The sequence below is a fragment of the Caretta caretta genome, chromosome 5, assembly GCF_965140235.1.
Source record: "Caretta caretta isolate rCarCar2 chromosome 5, rCarCar1.hap1, whole genome shotgun sequence".
Classification (NCBI taxonomy): Eukaryota; Metazoa; Chordata; order Testudines; family Cheloniidae; genus Caretta; species Caretta caretta.
Genome location: NC_134210.1, coordinates 125,501,868 through 125,520,722, shown reverse-complemented (window position 1 = coordinate 125,520,722; position 18,855 = coordinate 125,501,868). Strand labels below are relative to the sequence as shown.

General features: G+C 47.1%; 1 protein-coding gene across 1 annotated transcript in view; it reads left to right on the top strand.

Moving 5' to 3' along the window:
• Positions 1–18,855, top strand: part of SHB (SH2 domain containing adaptor protein B) — a 146,569-nt gene that overhangs the window by 29,925 nt on the left and 97,789 nt on the right. The window contains exon 2 of the mRNA XM_048850381.2: positions 7,941–8,058. Coding sequence (XP_048706338.1) covers positions 7,941–8,058 — 118 coding nt within the window. The remainder of the gene's footprint in view (positions 1–7,940; positions 8,059–18,855) is intronic.

Here is an 18,855-nt window from a genome sequence, read left to right as displayed (position 1 = left end):
GGGCATAATGCTTGAAAAATCCATTCTCAAGGCTAGATAGTGACCTAGCCTGGAACAGTTCCTAAAAATTAATTTTGACGAGATCCCCATCGGCACTGGCTAGCATAACCGTGTTTACAGAAACCATTTAAAAACTAGCTTTAAAATCTATTTCTGAACAAAGGCAGGGCTCATGTGGACAGGACCAAAGAAGTTGCATGGAAAGTGGGTGTAAACAACCGCTGGTTGGAAAGCAGAATATCTGGTGGTAATATTGGTAGCTGCTTTGGGGATAAGCCACCCGACTGACAATTTCAAACTCCCCTCCCTTTCTCTCAGACCTCTGGTTAGTTCCCTCTCTGCCAGAGAAGAGGAATCCACAAGCATAAAACTTTCAAAGAACCCACAGGATTGGGCTCATCCTGCTGAGTTTGCTGTAATCTCTGTTGCATGCACGCACACATTCTAAAATTTCTAGCTCTTCTGGCAATGAAGATGGCAGTGATAGTCCAATGTACTTCTGTCCTGTTGAGTTTGCAGCCAGACAAACTGAGAGCAGAGAGGTGTCAATGCTCCTTATGCATCATGCTTAAATATATGACCATCTAAACGCCCATGTAGTTTCTTGCTTCACTGCCGAGTACCGTGCAGGGTACCATAGCTACTGCAGTTGTCCACTGCAGCTGGACTTACCTTGGACATCTTGACTTTCAATGAGAAACTGTGTTAGGAACATGCTCTCTTTTGCAGTGGCTGAAGAAGCAGTTGAAACACAGCTGGAAACAACTGGGTTTAATTTTGGTTTTGACTCTGAGGGCCTTGCCAAACAAACAAAAAAAGCCCACAAAAGCTTCTGCTGCCAACTCAGTGTTTTCAAATGAAAGCAAAACAAAATTTGGCATTTTTTAACTTCTATGTAAGTGTAATGAGTGTATTGTTTTTCGGTGTAAATGCTGTTAATTGGCTGAATTTCACACATGATAGAAATTGATTTGTTGCATCTGATGAAGTGGAAAGCTTATACTCAAATAAATTTGTTAGTCTCTAAGGTGCCACAAGTACTCCTTTTCTTTTTGCTACTCTGAAACCTCTCTCAAACTATATTATCCAAAATATAAACACTTACTACAAGTTTCATATTTTTCTAAAATGTATAGTACAGTAAATTGCTTTAAAATTAGAAATCTATATTCGACTATTCTAAATTGCTCAGTGGCCTACGTATTTTTTTCAGATATTTTTAGATGTTTACTTATATTCCTCACAAAAAATGCCTGTAAAACCATTTAAAGTGGGTTCTCAGTAAAGTTGGGGATATTAGTGTAATCAACAAAATTCAGTTATTTGGAAGGGGGGAAAGGATACATTTTACCAGTTTGTGGAAACTGAGGCCCTGCTGTCTTACTGAGAGCACCAGAATAAAGCAAGCATCTGTTAGAAGTTAAACACATACGTGTGTGTGTAGACACATACGTGTCTGTGGGGAGGGGGGAGAGGAGGAGAGGGAGGCATTGGGTAGCGAGCTCTGTAACATGCAGATGATCTCCTGCTAGCGTTTTAAAGAGAAAAGGTATTTTGTGGAACTTCAGAAAATGTCTCAGGTCCAGTCTGGCTCTCGGAACTCTTGGAGGCACTCAGAATGAGAGTCTTGCTTCTCTTGACTAGGCGACGCACCTGGAAAACATGATAGTAGCTATCCTCCCCCACCCAAACAAAGTGATTGGGTGTGTTATTCCATAAGTAGATAACGTGACAGGGCATGTGTGGAGTTTTTGCCATATAGCACAGGAGAGCATTCACGCCTACAAGGCTTTTATATGAAATAGGCACTGCTTGAAATGCAGAAAGACTCCAATTAATGTGCATGAAATGCTGATCACCCCACTGAAATTAAATCCTTGGAAAGAAAATGCAGCAACAAGAAACAGTGGAAATACCCGAGTTAGCCACACTTTCTTAGAGTGAGGATGACTTGTCCTTAGTGTGCAGGGGACATACGTTTACATCTCTTTGTTTTCGTAGCATTGCGGAAATCTCTGGTCTCAAGCTGCTTTCTTTGTGCTCAGAACTATTCTGTAACCGTGTAAAATGTCTGTCTCAGGTACTTCTCTGACCCACTCACTCTAGTGTGTGAGTGCTTCACAATCTTTAATGCATTTACTTTCATAAGGCCCCAGGGAGGGAGGGAAGAGCTGTTGTGGCCATTTTATAGATAAAGGGAACTGAGCCCAGAGAGATACAGTCACAAAGGGTGTTTGTAGCAGAGCAGGAATTGAACCAGGGTCTCTTAGAATCTAGGCTAGTGCTCCAGCTACTGGCCCATCATTCCTTTCCTCCCCAAAAATTCTGTAAGCTGCCTCTGAGTTCTTCAAAAAATAGAAAAACTGGGTGGGAAGAGTACGTCATATTAAGACACATTCTAGAACCCTCTAGGCCAGCTCCCTTGAGCTTCCATGGAAGCTGTGATGTCACCAGCATTGTACCAGGTTATGAGGAGCATCTGGCACATGCTGGTAAAGTTACTTACCTCTGTGAGTTGCTCTTAAGCTGATGCTGTCTGAAACTGAGATGGTGACAATCAATTGACCGACCCATAGGGCAACTGATGTTCTTGGTAGGTTGAGTGGTCGGAGTTCTGCTGGGAGAGCTAATTAAACTTCATGATCCCTTTATGTTGTTGGCGTCTTTGACGATCCTTTTGCAGCCTTTTATGCATTGAGACCCGACTATGTTCCTTTTGAGTGTGCTCCCTCCTGATTTATTTTCTGGCTAGCATCACTAGATGCACGGAGAGCAGAAAATCGTTTTCTTCAGTGAGCATGTTGAACACAGCACTGTCTATGGTACAGTTATTCTCCCTTGCTGAATCCCTTCTTGATGGTTACACATAGCAAATGGTTGGACACACGCAGAACAGAGCACTAAACAGTGCTAGTTTATTTAGACCAGGGGCTTTCAACTTTTTGTAGTGTGGAGTCAACCGTCCCTCTGTTAACAGAGGGATTGTCTCATGAGCCACCTCTATTCTCTCATTCCCCAGTCATGTGGACAACATTCTCCCATTGCTAATATGGAAGGTGTTAGTGTGAATTTAGCTGTCTTTTTACTGTAATGTAATAGCTTGAAACATGGAACCAGCCAGTTCTCTGCAGGCCCATAAGCAAGCGATTCATTAACCACCAGTGGTTCTCGACCCACAGATTGTGAACTGCTGCCCTAGGCCAGCTGCCCTAGGCCAGTCCCTAGCTAACCTCTTACTGAGGAACTGAAGATGGAAAAGAATATATTCCTGGAAGATGAATGCTGAAGCCTTATTACAAAGCGTGAGGATAAATACGATTAAGGGTGGATTTTGTTGTGTGTTGGTGATGACTCTCTCCTACCTTCTCCCCACAGTCTTTGTGGGCTGTTGCTTCTCATTGTTCCCTGGGTGACTTACACTGTAAGCTGAAAGTATCTCCTGTGAGAGGAACCAGACTGACCCCAGAAGGCAGAAGCCTGGTCTGTCTCTCTTTTTTTTTTTTTAAGGCTTCCAGTTCAGGGGTCTGTTGACCCCGCTGCTACGTCTGGCGGTTCAGATGGCAGTGGTTAGTCAGGGGACTGTGATTGCTGCGGTGGCAAGGGTTGTGTCCAGCTCCCTATCCTTTTGCGGTTTCTAGGTTGGACTAGTGCCGTGCGCGTGGTCAGAGCTGCATGAAGATTGGAGGGAAACTGCAGCTAGTCCTGAGTGCTGCTGTTCGCTTTCTTAGTGGTTTATGCATGCAGTATCTGACACTTGTGTCCTGCAGTCTGCACTGGCTTCCAGTTCACTTCAGATAACAACGGCTAGCTGTTGGATTCAGCCTATAAATGGAGGGGGTGGCCTTGTAGCTGAGCCTGCCTTCTCTTAGAGATCTCCTTGGATGCTAGGGCTGATGGGCCCCTAGATTTTTGTGTGTCAAGAGACAACTGGCAGGGCAGGATGCTGACTCTCTGGGATCTGGTTGGCCATGCTACAGAGCTTACCCTCTTGGGCTGTCCCTCAATCAACCCACCCCCTAAGAAGGGTCTGGAGGCGTGTGATGGGCAGGGAGGGAAAGTTACTTACACTGCCTGTGGCAAGAAGCATTTTTTAGATCATAAGAACAGCCACATTGGGCCAGACCAAAGGTCTATCTAGCGCAGTATCCTGTCTTTTGACAGTGGCCATTGTGTGCACAGTGGCTAGCACGGTGGGGGGCCGGCAACTGGCTGGGGCTGCTGGATGCTATCCCAATGCAAACCGCTCCTGTTGTCGAAGTTATTTCCATTACAGTGGCACTGGGGGGGGGGGGGGGGGATGGGTCTGATAGGTGTGCTATGTAAATTACTTAAATGCATTTATGCAAAAATAATTAAGCATTTGGAAGCGTTAGAGAATTCTTCTCCTTTTGGCCTTAATCTGGAAAAAGGTTCCAAATAAAAGCAACGTAGGGCTTTAACAAACTGCTTTAAAAAAAATCTCCAAACTTCTTAGAAACTGTGAGGATTTGCAACTGTCAGCAAGTATAAAAGAAACCATATGTCAGCATAGGCCAGCTGCTTTATCTAGGCTGAGAATTTGTAAATTCTAATTTAAACTGAAATAGTAATGCAGGCAGCTGGGGTCTCTCTGACAGCATGGAGCTAGAGATCTAATTTTAATAAGAAAATACAGATAGTGTTTTAGAAAGAGCTGGTCCCTGTGTCTGTCCAAGTGAACACTGCATTATCTTGTTACTTCTGCAGCCCTCTGTGTTTACGCATTTTATACGCCATGTTTTATTTCACATATTGATTTCTAGATTATGATGAATAGCCCAGCACTTCCACCATCCAGACGACATAATCATTTTTCCGCTTGAGGGGGAAAAGTCCACGGATCTCTTACAGGGTTTTCCCCTGCTTGCAGAATGCTGGAGACAGAACTGTTAACAAATCATGAGCTTGATCCTGCGGACAAATCCACATACCATGTGCCTGTGTGAATCTCTACAAGGATACACATGGGAATAAGGCTCTGTACATTCAGATCTGTTTGCTGCATCTTTGATTAGGTCTCGTCCTATAAAGCAGGTTCATCATTTCAGTCCCTGTGGTGGTGTCTGGTACCTGGAGCACTTGAATATGTTACCGTCGTGCTTTTAAACCAAATCAACATTTGACATTCTCCTGCTGGACAGCATTATATGTCTAATTTTTCCCTTAATGCTTTTCGGCAAATAGAGAAGAAGAAATAGCAAATAAAGCACATTGTCCTTGTGAGGCTATTTTTCTGTTTCATGTCATTTTAGTTCAGTTATTTTAAAGAAAGGCAGCTATTACAGTGTCAGTATCTGGAATAGGGGGACAGCAGGGAGCCCAAGATACTATCCATCAGCTCTTGACAAAGTGGTGTCAGGGAAAGTAAATGGATGGTGTTTCAGCTGTAGGGCTTTTACAGATAAATATGCCCTTGTTACTGGGAGGAATTACTGCTGCATGATGCACATTGTTGTCTTTGTGTTGAGCGCACACAGCCGCTGACACTGCTCTGACAGCCCTGCTGATTACAGCTCATGCATACATTACTGAAGATGTCGCATTTTTCATTGAGTTAACTGTATCTGCAATAACAAGCCGTTCATTTCATTGTTAGGTGAAACAAAAGATTGCTCTTTCTCCCTCCTGATTTGCTTTGTCGTCTTAGTGGTTTTCAGTTTACCCAGACCCTCAAATATCTTTAATTTATAGGTGGAAAGCGGGCACCGTAGGTTTATACGTAAAACAGCCAAGAGAAGTAATTTAGAACTGCAATAATTAACTTTGTGCCTGGAGGGATGACACCAGGCAAAAGCTCTTTTTTTAAAAGTACGAGTTACAAATACCCTGGCTTATAGTGTGCGCTGTCAGACAGCGACTCCTCTCCTTTATTGTAAGCGACTCTCTCTCTCCTGTGTGACATGCAGGGACTCAGGCCATGATTCTTGACCATGGGAGTGCTATGCGTTAATGCATTGTGAATCCCCCCTGCGTGTGCGCACAGACACACACAAAACAAACCCATACGATTGCTAGGCTGTAGGGCTTTTGGTAGGATTTGTCAGAGGATGCTTTGGGGTTCCTCAAGCTCGTTGAATCCTGCCCTCATATGCTCAAAGACTACCTGGAAAAAACGATGGCGACCCAGTTGCCATCGGCCACCTCTCACATGGGGGGACGGGAGTGCGGGTGCTTGTGCTGGATTCATGCACAGGTCCTAATCTGGCAAAGTGCTTAAGCAGATGAGGTGCCCCGTTGGCCATAATGGGGCTCCTTACGTTAAATGGGGAAGTTCACGCAGCCATTCGCAGTGGCGCTCTTGCGTAGAGTACTGTCTGTAACCATCTCCTCCTCAGTCCCTGCGAACTAAAATTGGTCTTTTTGCCATGTCCCACACTCCCTCCCTTCAGCCTCCTCACCCTCACCCTCTGGGCCTGCGTGTGGCTCAGTCCCTGCCCATCAGTCCCCTCGCTGTGGTGACTGCTGTCTCTGACTCCGCCCTTGCCTGGGTGGTTTCACCCAGGTGGCGTCTGAAGCCTGGAACTTTAAATCCAGCTCACCTGGTGCCAGACGCATTCATTTCCATTCATCGCTGGCTTCATCCTCACTTCAATCTCTACTGCTTTTCTACGCCCTGTCTGCTCCGCCCCGCCCTGTTCCCAGTGTCCAAGCTACTGGGGAATGCAAGTGTGTCTGCGGTACAATGCAGCTTGCCTTCTCTTTAGTTCTTCTTCCTTGGTCTTTCCTTCTTCCCTATGCCTGCCTTGTCCACTCCCTCCCTTTTCAGCATCAGGCTGATGTAGATGGGAAGCTCTTTGGGGCAGCGTGGGCCTTTTCCCTTGTCTCTGTAAAGCGCTGTGCAAAGTTACAGCACTGTAGATTTTTTTAATTCATCCGTGGGCTCCTGCCCTCGCCATGTGGCCACCAGCTGCCCGCCGCTGAATGGCTGCTGTGGCCTCCAGCCCCCATTTAACAGGTGGCTATGTTGGAGGCAGCCAGCAAGGGGTGGGAATGGGTGGAAAGGCAGCAGGACCTAGGTAACACAGTACCCAATTACACCTGCGCCCATCCATCAAGGAAGAAAGGGGTGATGCTTGCATTTGCTTAATTTCAGTTTACTTTCTTGCCATCTAATTTCGCATGCATTTATGACAGGAAATTGAGTGGCCTTCTACAGTATTTATAAAGAATAAAAATTATGGGTCAGGTGGAGAAACTCGGCCTCAAGGAAGGGGCTTGGCCTCACGGTCTTTTTTTTTTAAATGGCAAATTAGAAACAAAGCCTGGACCATGCTTAGGTTTTATTCAATGTGATGAGAAGAAGATGTGTGTGTTTTTCCTAGGAAGTAGCTTGATGGTATTATAAGGTACCTTACCAGTTTTGTGGTTTACAACTGAGTAAATAAACACAAGAGTTAACAAAGCACGTAAAAATGATCTTAAGTACTGAAAATGTGTGACAAGGAGAGAGGCATTCTGGAGAATCCGAGAAGGTATTGTGATAAATTGGAGCCCCGTGGTAGATTCAATTGTGTTAAGCATTCAGATCTCATTAATTTGCTACTGTCCCATTATTCCTTGGGTGGTGATCTGAGAGTCAGACTCCTCCGAGGAGAGCCGCTTTTGTGAGAGGTCCATGGTTGAATGAAGAGATACAAGCGCTGACCCCTTGATTTGAGGAGAGCACTTAAAGCAAGTGCTTTCTGTTAACCAGATGTTTAAGAGCTTCGTTGAATCGGGGCCTTACTTCCAATACTAAAAGGGGTTGGCTAAGGCCTCTTGTGAAGCTTATGTGCTCACTTTCACTGGGCAGATGTCACCCTTTCCAGCACTTGTTGCTGATTTAGTTTCACTTAGTTTTAGCTTGTGAGTCCCAGATTAAAAAACAAAACAGAACCAAAAAAACCCCTTCTCCAATAAAAGTATAATTTTCTTCATTTCAGGTCTTGATAGCAGATGACTACTCGGATCCGTTTGATGCCAAGAGCGAGCTGAACAAAGCGGTGAAAGGAGAAAACACTGGCTATATGGAACCTTACGAAGCCCAGAGGATAATGAGCGGTAAGAACATGGGCACTAGGCAGGTGTCAATGAGATCGATATTTGATATGGGGTGTCTGACACATGACTACTCTGGTCTTCAACCTAGCTGAGCCAAGGTCCTTCAGCTGCGTAACACATTGAAGCAAGTATGAAGATCAAACTGAGTCTTGCGTAGGTATTTGAAACTACATTTAAGACCTTCAGGAATAAAGTGAGTGAAGGAAGGTTGCAACTTGCAGCGCTTTCTGCAGGAGAGAACTCAGACAAGGCCAATGCAACTTTGTGTGGGGCGCTCTTGTGGTGGTTTAAAACGGGCTTAGATCAGGTTGGCTTGGATCAGTAGACTTACAGGTAAGTGTCCACACACAAGGTTGTCTTGGTCTAACTATCCCGATATGAAATCGCACAAGTTTCATAACTTGTTTAACTAAAGCGACTTTAGGTTAACGAGTGCAAATTCTGCATATAGGAAAGCCCTGGCCACTGCGAGGGAAGGGAGGCACGCTGCTGCTTGATGCCTCTAGATTACCTAAATTCCTGATTATCTGAATAAAATCCTTGTCTCCTGGGATATTTGGATAATCTGAAGCACGCACAGATAAATCACCACCTGAATTCACAATCTGCTGTCTGTCTGAGACTTTGGTGGGTAGCCTGTATGCCTTGTGGGTGTTGAGATATCACCATGATACCATGGCAACAAGTTTAGTATAAAAGCACAGACAGACGGACAATCCTTGGGCTCTGGCTGGTGAAGCTTTAATTCTGATCTCAGTGGCTTTTTGCATGGAGACCTATGGCATGTTGCTAAGATGCTGTCTTGTACAGTAAGTTCACCGGTACATTAAACAAATGTCACAAAGGGCCCTATCCAATGCCAGTGCAATCAATGGGGATCTTCTCATTTCCGCAGTGGGCATTGGATGCAGTCCAAGCAGGATTATAACACCTGGGGAAATGAAGCAGCAGGAGAAGCCAAAGCCATATGAAGCAGCCATCTTGTTTTCGTATAAACGGCCATACTCCTGTTTTTTTAAATAGCACACTTGAAGAGAGGTGCAGAAAATCACCCGTGATTGCATTGTTTATAAGCAGAATGCTTTCAGTGTCCTGTCAAGGTGTTATGGGCCCTTCTTGTTTTTGTTGTAAATCTATTCAGCCATCTTCTTAGGAAGCTTTCTAGATGAATTGGGTAGAATGCATTCTTGCTTTCACTGCTATTGAATAAATGGTCATTTAGTTTCAGTGTAAATGTCATGGGGGTTTTGTACGTTTTTTCCCCCCTTTCATGTTTATAGTGCTTTCACTTCTTCACAAATATAAATGTTTGCCCTACATAGAAACTTTGTGTTTTAAATAATCCGTGAAAAAGACAAGACTGTTACATCAGTGTTGCAGAGCGCATTAGCTGAGATAACAGGCGATGAGTTTGTGTGGATGTGCTACTAATTCTTGAGAGAGAGAGTGAGTGAGTGTTTTACAGTAGTCTTGGTCCAAATAGCGTTTGCCATAGTGGATGCACTGGCAGGCCAATTCTGTTCATATATCCCTCTACCCCGATATAACGGGGTCCTCGGGAGACACAAAATCTCACCGCATTGTAGGTGAGACGGTGTTATATTGAACTTGCTTTGGCCCTCCTTGTTCCCTGACCGCCCCCTCCAGAGGCTCCCTGTTCCCTGACTGCCCCGCCCCCTATCCACACCCCCCGCCCCCTGACAGGCACTCACCGGCAGCGGCGGGAAGCGGAGCAACGTGGCCCCAGCCTGCTCCACTCCGCCACCTCCCAGCCGCGGCGCTCCGCTTCCCGCCACCAGTGAGTGCGCGGGGAACCCCTTCCCCCAAACCCCCTCCCATGAGCGACACGGCTGGGGCCGGGGCGAGGGAAGCGGAGCGGGCTGCTCCTGGCCCCCCGCTAATCCCCTGGGCCACTCTGGGACTGCGGGGCCTCCAAAAGTGCCCCCCCACATCTGCTGCCTCCCAGATCCTGGGGGGAGCCCCTGACCGCCCCCTCTGCCTCTTATCAAACCCCTTGGCCCTGGCCCGGCACCCTTAATACACTGCTGAGAGCAATGTATCAGAGCTTTACCACGTTGTATGCGAACCCTCGTTATATTGGGGTAGAGATGTATATAAGGTTGATGTTTAGAACACTGCAAGGATGTTAAAAATACTTGCAAATCAGGAGTCCAATCAAGCAAAGTGAATGCTGAGCTCTCTGCTCCCATTAAATTCAGTGGGAGTATCAGATGCTCAGCATCTCTTAGGACTTGCCCAGCACCTTTCAGGATTGGACCATTGATTTGTTGTCTGCTACCTAAGGGAATGGTTCAACTCCTATGAAAGCCAGTGGGAGCCTTTCCGCTGACTTTTGACTGCAGTTGGATTATGTCCCTTTAATATCTAAGCATCGTGCTTCTTGATGCTTTATTCCTAGAGGAAAACCAGAAGGCTTATTTGTTGGAAGCTTTCAAAGATTTCGCTTTGGAGTCCTGTGTCGGCGTGCAAGGATCTGTTACTTATAGTATGCAACTGCTGTAATGTATCGTGTTAAAGAGCACGTTCTTACTCCAGTCTTTGTTGTTGTTTGTGAAATGTTCAGTGCTGAATTCCTCCGTGAAGTTGTTAGGTTGGCTGTGGTGACTGACAGGTGAAAGAGCATGTTACAATTGACAGAGATGAATGAGATTTCAGCTGATACAGAGAACTGGCTTAAAACGAAAAGTACTCTGATTTGTTTCAAGCACTGCTTGATCCCAGATCGCAGAAGTCTGCAAACTGAGGCAAAACCTGCCTTTATTTCCTTTACCTGTCCCAAACACATCCGTTGACTTCTCCCAAGTATCCAAGTTACCTTCCCAGGCTTTAAAGATATTTCAGAGCTACTTGCTTAAAAAAACCACAAACAAAAGATGAGGAGTACTTGTGGCACCTTAGAGACTAACCAATTTATTCGAGCATGAGCTTTCGTGAGCCACAGCTCACTTCATCATGAAGTGAGCTGTGGCTCACGAAAGCTCATGCTCGAATAAATTGGTTAGTCTCTAAGGTGCCACAAGTACTCCTTTTCTTTTTGCGAATACAGACTAACACGGCTGTTCCTCTGAAACCAAACAAAAGATGGAAATTCATGGATAAAAAGATTCCGAACAATGTAAAACAGATGAAATGGAAATCTTAACGTTATGTGTGTTTCCCATGTCCATGAGTGATAGGTGTGTGACCAACCGAGTGTATCTAACTACTGTTAACCAAGGTACCAGTGCTGCATGGACCCTGGCTGTAGTTAAGGAAGGCTCTTTGTGGGCACAGGTCTATCCAAGCAGAGCACCTTGCCAGGCAGGGACCTAAAATCTTTGGGTTTCATGCTGCTCAAGATAGGGAAGAGAAGACACGTGGGTTAGTAATGAGCAGAGACTTCTTGTAACCTTAGCTTCTCAGAATGGAGCTCCAGTTCTTAAATAGACTGAAAGAAAGACAGATTATCTGGAGAAATAAGTTTTCCCCCAGAGTCCCAGCCTTCTGTCAGAAATAAGCTAACTGTTTTAATTGTATTAAGTAGCGCCAGAGCTCAAGCAGGAGAATGATTATGTTCTTTAGTGACAATAACTTTGATCATGTACCTGACAAACAGAGTTTGGTTGTAAACAAGCGAATTTTCCTTACAGTACCGCGTAGTCCTCCAAGCACTTAGTCTGCAACAGCAGCGAGATAAGACAGTGAACCTTAGCCGTCACTAGTTTGCCCGATCCAACGCACTGTCCAGTGGTAGACGCAGCTCTCATCTGGTTCAACACTTGCTTTCCAGATAGTGTCCCAAAAAGCACATTCTTTGCCAGGCTTGTTGTTTAGCTCAGTCTTCATGCTAACGTCTGTAAATGGGGAAAAAATCCCTTCGTGGCCCGAGTTTTAAGACTGATGCTGCGGAAACCAAAATGTTCCTGTTACGGAGCAAATTTGCTTGTTCTCCTGGCAGCAACTGATGTTAGTTCCCAGCCACTCAGATTGGAGAGAAATGGTTATGGGCTGTCTTCAGTGAATGTTCTTCTGACTCAGGGTCCCGTGAACTCTCTTCGTCTAATCGTGAGCTCTCTTCCATGTTCTAGGGTGGGACCTTGGCTACCCAGTTCCTCAGGAAACCTAAGCCACTTTTTGGACTCCGTTCCTTGTGGTGGCCTAGCTAATCTTTATTTTTAGAAGAGGTTTCTTTCAGCACCTAGCATTAGGAGGCGCTGGTCCTGACTGGGGCCTCCCGGAACCACTGTAAAATGAATAATAAGCTTTGTGAGGTGTTGGAGGTGATTCCGCAGTTCCAGTTGCATTGAGATCCCTGTTTTCACACGTCAGTGATTGAATTTAGTGTCAAAATTTGGCAAAAAGGATAACTGATATTTTCCATGAAAAATATTTACTAGTTTTTAGAGAGGAAAGCTTTTAAAAATATTCCCTTGCTGAAGTATTGCCCGGCTTGCCTTGGAGTTTGGGCTTCCTATAGCTACACCACCGTGGTTCTTCCACTCCAAGGTATTATCAGAAAGAGAATAGTAGTTTGAACATAAGCCACTTGTCAGACTTTAAAAGGAAACTGAGGTCCTGCCATTGTTCAGAATTGCTGTCCTGAGCCGTGCAAAGGTTAGCTGGGGACATGCTCGTGGCGTTAGCTACTTCTCTTCTTGGCAAATTACTGTTTTCTCTGTTAGTGTCACATGATTAATTCTGGCTCTATTTGAAAAACATTTCATGTCAATGTTCGCCTGAGATTTCAACCAAAAATTCAGCCTGTAGCCGTTGAAGCTGTGGGCACTGCATGTTTTGGATGAACAAATTGGCTAGATTTGTTATCCAAGGCATAATTGTATTCCTTTCCATTGCCAGGGATAAAAACAAGGTTTAATAAAACCCCAACATTGTCTTCCTTTATTCTTGTGGAATGAGCCTGCTGTTTTAATTATGTCACAAGTGGGTAGGCAATAGCCTTGATAGCATCATTTAACGTGTTAAACAGCAGGACAGAACTATATAATTGATTCTTCATTTGTTGTCTTATGGTCAGATCTGTGGTTAAGACTGAACAAAGACCTTGGGCAGCAAAGCCCTAAATGCATTCAGTGATCCTGCTTGTTCTGCATTTATGCCCTTTACTTACTCTAGATTTGCTTTCACTTCCCCAGGGATGTGCAGTTTAATGGATACAGTGCTTTACTTGGAAGACCCTTCTAATGCATTTCATGGACACTCATATTAAGATGTTGGGTCAGGGAGTGTCATGGGATCTCTGTCAAATACTTCGGGGAAGATAGCTTCATAAAAGGAAAGAATTACAATGCAGTTACTAAAAGTCCAGACGTCCGATTATAATGTCTGTTGTTAGTGGTTGGCGTTTGGAGTGCGTATTAGTGTCGGTGGACATTTTCTAAAGAGAAGATCCATAAAGGCACAATGCAGCCCTCAGAAACCAAGGGCCAGCCAGCTGCGTGCTGGGATCACTGTGAGGTGCAGCAGTCCAGAGGAGCAGTGGGATCTGGTCTGCTCTATGAAGCTCTTTGATGTATAGGAGGGAGTGCATCTGCTCTACATTCCTTCCTGGGGTACAGCGCACTCTTCCAGGGGCAGATCTGCCCTTCGGGCTGGTGGGAAGAAAGATGGAGGGAGGGAAAGGTAGAAGGATGGCTGCCTCTCGACCCCTTTTTGAGGTGCTGGGCATCCTCATACCAGTACACAGGGACCAGCCCTTGCACTCTCTTGAGTAGGGACTGCAGTTGTGCCTGACTCTTAGCAGGGCATGCAAGGGATGGGGTGTAACAGGGGAGTTCCCTGTGCTCCTGTATAAGGGCTGGGCACAGTCTGGGTCTGAACTTGGCTAGGACTGTTAATGGCTCAAAATGGAAAACTTCACAATGCAATAAAATGTTGAAAGGCTCAAATCCTGCCAGTGACTTGCTTGAAGCCATGACCCTGCTGGGTGCATCAGATTTTGCAGGATCAGGGCTAAGCAATTAGTTAAAGAAGGGGGGGATCCAGTTTCTGGCAGAACACGTTGGTAAAAGTTGCTCGGTCAGCGTGTCCCATTCGGTCCTTAGCAGAGGGCTGGAAGGCAGCTTTATAAAGGAGAGTTCAGTATCACGGTGCTGTCATGGCTGCAGGACACTCCCTAGCCAGAGCGTGTCTGGCCCCTGCTGTTTGGAAAAGAGGCAACTACTGGGATTGCTGCTAGGCTGCTGTCCCCAGGTGCTGCTCAGGGGCTCCATGGGTCATGTCCGATTCTGGGTAGTAGATGTCCGGTGCGTGCTGAAGCTTCCCCCACAATCCCTGTGTAATCACTGGCTGCTAGAAGGCAGAACGCCACCTCTGTCCTCCCTCACCCCACAACCATCTAAGGACCTTCTTTCTGGCTGGGGAGAGGTGGAGGGGGGGGGAAGGATCTGTGCTCTTCTTGGCACGGAAAGGGGCCCTCCCTGCTGCGGGGCCCCTGGCCTGTTCTTCTAGCTGTTGCGAGTGGGGCATCTCTACTGCTTTACCTCTCCCAGCCTCGCTCTTCTCCCACGCGTCGGCCCAGCACGTGCGGCTGCTCAGAGCTTTGCCAAGAGGCAGCAGAGTGAAACGGACATGGTTGCTGTCGGTCTGGGTAGCCGCAGAGGGACTCACCCCTGTTTTGGTGGTTTCACTGATCTGCGCTGGGGGCTGTCTGAGGGCAGCCTGGTGTCTCATCCACCAGGTTCTGTGCCTCTTCTGAGGGGCTACCCGGCGGCAGGAATTGGTGGCTGAGGCCTGTGTGCCCTTGCAGGGGCAAATGGCTGAATGGATCTGTCGGGCTTGGGTATCGTTGTTGAAGAGACCTATGAGATCGGATGCTAACATGCTTTTATAACTGTACACCTGGTGTCTGCACCTGGGCTCTTAGCACTGAGTATCACCCCATTTGGGGCAGGTGCTCTGGGCCGGGTGGGAGGTGGGGAAGGGTTTGGGGGGGCTGCTGTCCCCCTGCAGCTGGGGATGGCTGTGTTTGGCAGGACCATGCTTTTTCTGAAAACTGCAGCAAGGCCCATTCTGTGCTGTCCTCCTCCTTCTCCCCAGTGCTTCAGAGGCACCTGAGCAGTGCCGTGCATCTCCTTCTGTGCAGCTGGGCCCTCGGGAGCAGTGAGCTGAGCCCTTGGGCGGGGTGACCCATCTCTAGCAGCTGAGTGAAACAATGTACTCAGCAGACTGCTCACTACGCTCGACAAAGCAGGACTCTTACAGAGCCTAGCGGAGAGGGTCCAAGTGTGGACCATGACTCGGACAGCTTGCGAATGCAGTTATACAAGGACAGCATGCAGAGGAGCGTGTGTGTGTGTGTGTCACTTTATCAGAGGGATAAATGAACACTAATTACAACGTTAATCTAATCCACTCTGAGACTCTGTCCAGTTACCTCTGTTGTGACAGTATTTTTTTTGAGCACCAAATTGAATTAGTCTCTATTTCAACTTCTGATTTCAGTTAGCAGGGACTCAAGATGACACACAATTGATTAAACAAAGATCAGTTTGAAAGATGATGTAATCTTTGATTGGGTCTAATTTTATGTCCCAAACCGAAATACACTGCAAAATGTCTGTAAAATTCATGCTCTCCTGAAAGAACAAAAATGAATTCCCATCCCTCCAAACATCAGCTGGCAAAGCAGAGGGTGCTGGGGCTTGAGTCTTCTCTGTCCCTGGACAGTGCACTATTGGGCATGTGTGCCATAGCTGGTGTTTGCACATCACACCATCCCACAGCTCTGTCTGATCCAGCGCTGTCCTGGTCTCCTTGTTAAAATTCAGCCTGCCAAGTGAAGGAAGGCTTGGGGTGACTTCTGTCTGCAGTGTACTTCACCCCCTCCCCAGAGACTGGGTAATCAACATCCCTGCCAGAGATGACTTATTCCCAGAATCTAGTGCTGAAAAGCAAACGTTTTGGCCTTTGGAATGGATCAGATTGTGCCGGGAGTTGACTATTTTCAAACAGGTCTGTGGGAAGGGTATTCTCCACCTCCCCCAAAGCCCATTTCACATTACACAAGCTGAGCTCCCTGCTATGCCATTAATATAGTCCGTGTGTCTTTCAAATTGCAGAATGACTCCAATACGCAGAATGCGTGTCTGTTTGAAGGTTGCACAGAGGCCAAGTTGCGATCATTTTTCACGTACTGCATGTGTTTAAAAAAAATCCCATTTGGCTGTATGTAAAATGCAGCCCTGTCCTGTGTCCAGACGTGTTCCTTCTCTAGAAAGGTTTCAGTCTGCTTCTGTGTAGGTTTCACTCTACCGTTCAGCCTTTCCTAGTTAAACCATATACTTTCCCATTCCTCTCAATATCTCTTAATACAGCTGTGGTCCATCTTTAAGAATATGCAAAACCATAGTTAATAAAAATACGGTTGTTTTAACTACACACAGATCTCTTTCTGATGTTACTTCATTTCCAAAGTGTGTTCTGTCAGCCCTTGGAACGCTAATGAGCGTGGTGTGCGCTGTACCCAGAATGTATCACACTTTTCCCATGTGTCATCTGTTTGCTTGACTAATTCAAACTGGAACTAAGATGCAATTTGTTTAATCCGTGAGATGGTAATTAACCATCGACGTGGCTTCCCAGGTCATGGGGTGAGTTCTCCAGCACCGAGGAGCCTTTACACCAGAAGGGGACGACTTTCTGAAAGAGAAGAGCTAGCACAGCCTGACGTTCTGGGCCTGATGCAGGAAGCACGCAGGGAATTTCTCTGGCGGTTGGCCTGTGCTATTCCAGAGGCCAGACTAGGTGATCCTGATGGTCCCTCTTGCCTTAAGATCTAGGATTGCTTAATAAGCAAAGGACGTCTCTTAGTACTAAACTTACACCCATGTCCACGCATTCGTCTCTTCCAAGGCCTGGGCCACAAGGGAGCTGAGCAATGGGGACATTGTGTGGGATGGTGGTGTGTGACGGGGGCGGGGCGTGGGGACAGACCAGATAATCGTTCTTCTCTCCCGCAGACGCATGCCCTCAATGGAAGAGTGGGGGGGAGGGGGGGAGGATTAACCCTTTGAGGTACAACAGGATCCCTTCCATGCTGTTCCCATCCTCCTCCCCAGTACTCAGGAAGCGTGATACTTTTGTCACCTGCTGCGGAGCCCCGGTCAACGGCCTGGGCCCCACTCTGCCAGGAGCTTAGACACTGAGCAAAGGGACACTCTCTGCCCCAAAGAGCTCAATAAACCCTTTGGCAGGTTGCTGACTTCCCATTTGCCAGTCCGTCGAGTACTGTTCCGACTGTCCCCTCCTGCAACACTGTGAAACACATTGTGTTTCGCTATGGCGGTTCTGCAACCCACCCCTCTCCTGCGGCAGGACATGCTGGGCTTTGCCCTCACCTGTCAGGCCAGACCTGAACCTTTTCCATTCAGTACCCACTCTGTCATCTCCTTCAAAACTCTGACAGCCAGGGATTCCCTTCATATGCGCCGCACTTCTCCGATGTGTCCGCCCTAGCTGTTTGTGTGATCAGCCAGGGGCCCATCTGGCTGGGCAGCCAGCATTCCCTTCAGGTAGGTGTTGCTGGGGAAGATTGGCAAAGCAGGAGCCTGGGTGCACGGAGGAGATGTGAAGCAGCGATTCAGGGTGCTGGTTTGAATTGCTGTTTGTCCTGAGGGCTGGCAGCTTTTCATTTAGCCTTTCCGCTAATTTTCTCCTCCAAACTAGAAATTGGAAGACGTATGAACAGAGAGCTGCCTCCTGGGGAGCTTCTGTTTCTCCCTGGAATTCAGGGCGTTAAAGTGCGAGCAGGGGCAGGACGGTGCTAGTCCTGGGGGCCACCCTTGCCACCGGGAAAGAGAGGTTTGCCATTAGTACAGTGGGCATAGAATGGCCAGTGACTGTCTGGACAGGGAAGCTAATGCTGGCGGGTTTTGCATTGCACAGTGCTCTGGATGCACATCTAGCATTCTGTGATCTGTGCTGCTGCCAGGTTTGTACAGCTCCTAGCACAGTGGGTCCTGGTCCATGACCAGAGCTCCTAAACACGGCCACAACACAGATTGGGCTTCTAGAAAAGCGATTCCTTTGTTTCAGCCTTCTGCAAAATTCCTTGTGGATGGGAGAGTCTCGGCATAGCCAATGTCTTCCCATACTGTGGCCTGTCGTATTATTTGCCTGGATTGGGAAGTGCAGTATTGCGACAGGCACTTCCAGCTTAGGCGACTCAAAATAGATGTCCTAGTACAACATCTACCGTATGTCTCTCTTCAGCTCAGGAAAGGCTTGGACCTGTTGCCAGTGAGAAGCTTGCTAGCCGAGGATCAGCTCTGGGAGGACCGGGTTAGGCAGGGAGTCCATCCAGTGTCCAAGTCTACCTCCCAACACATCAGTCAAGCAGGGTGCCCAAAGTCAGCTCCTTGCGCTTGGCTCTTCTTGGATCTCCTAGCTAAGCAGGGTTGGGTCTCGGCAGCGTCTGCAGAAAGAAGGGCTGATTCAGCTGGAGGCACGCTTTCCTCTGAGTCCGGACCCACGGGGTGCCCCAGCAGGGCCCTGGGGCTCGCTGAATGCAGTCCTGAGCACTTGGGGGGTACTTGGCATCCAGGGGGCTGTTTGGGATAGTGGGAAAGCTTAGCCCAAGTGACCGGCCTCAACGAAACCGTAGGAAATTGGTATTTTCTTCCCACTGCTGGCTTTGTTGCCATACGTTGTTCTGCTTTTGCCCTGCCCGGTGTGGCTGGTGCAGACGGGCTGGCACACCTCCCTCAAGGCTGCTGTTTGGAGGGTGGAGTGATTTTGGTATGTAATATTTTAAGCACTTTGTGGCTCTGTGTAATGGAG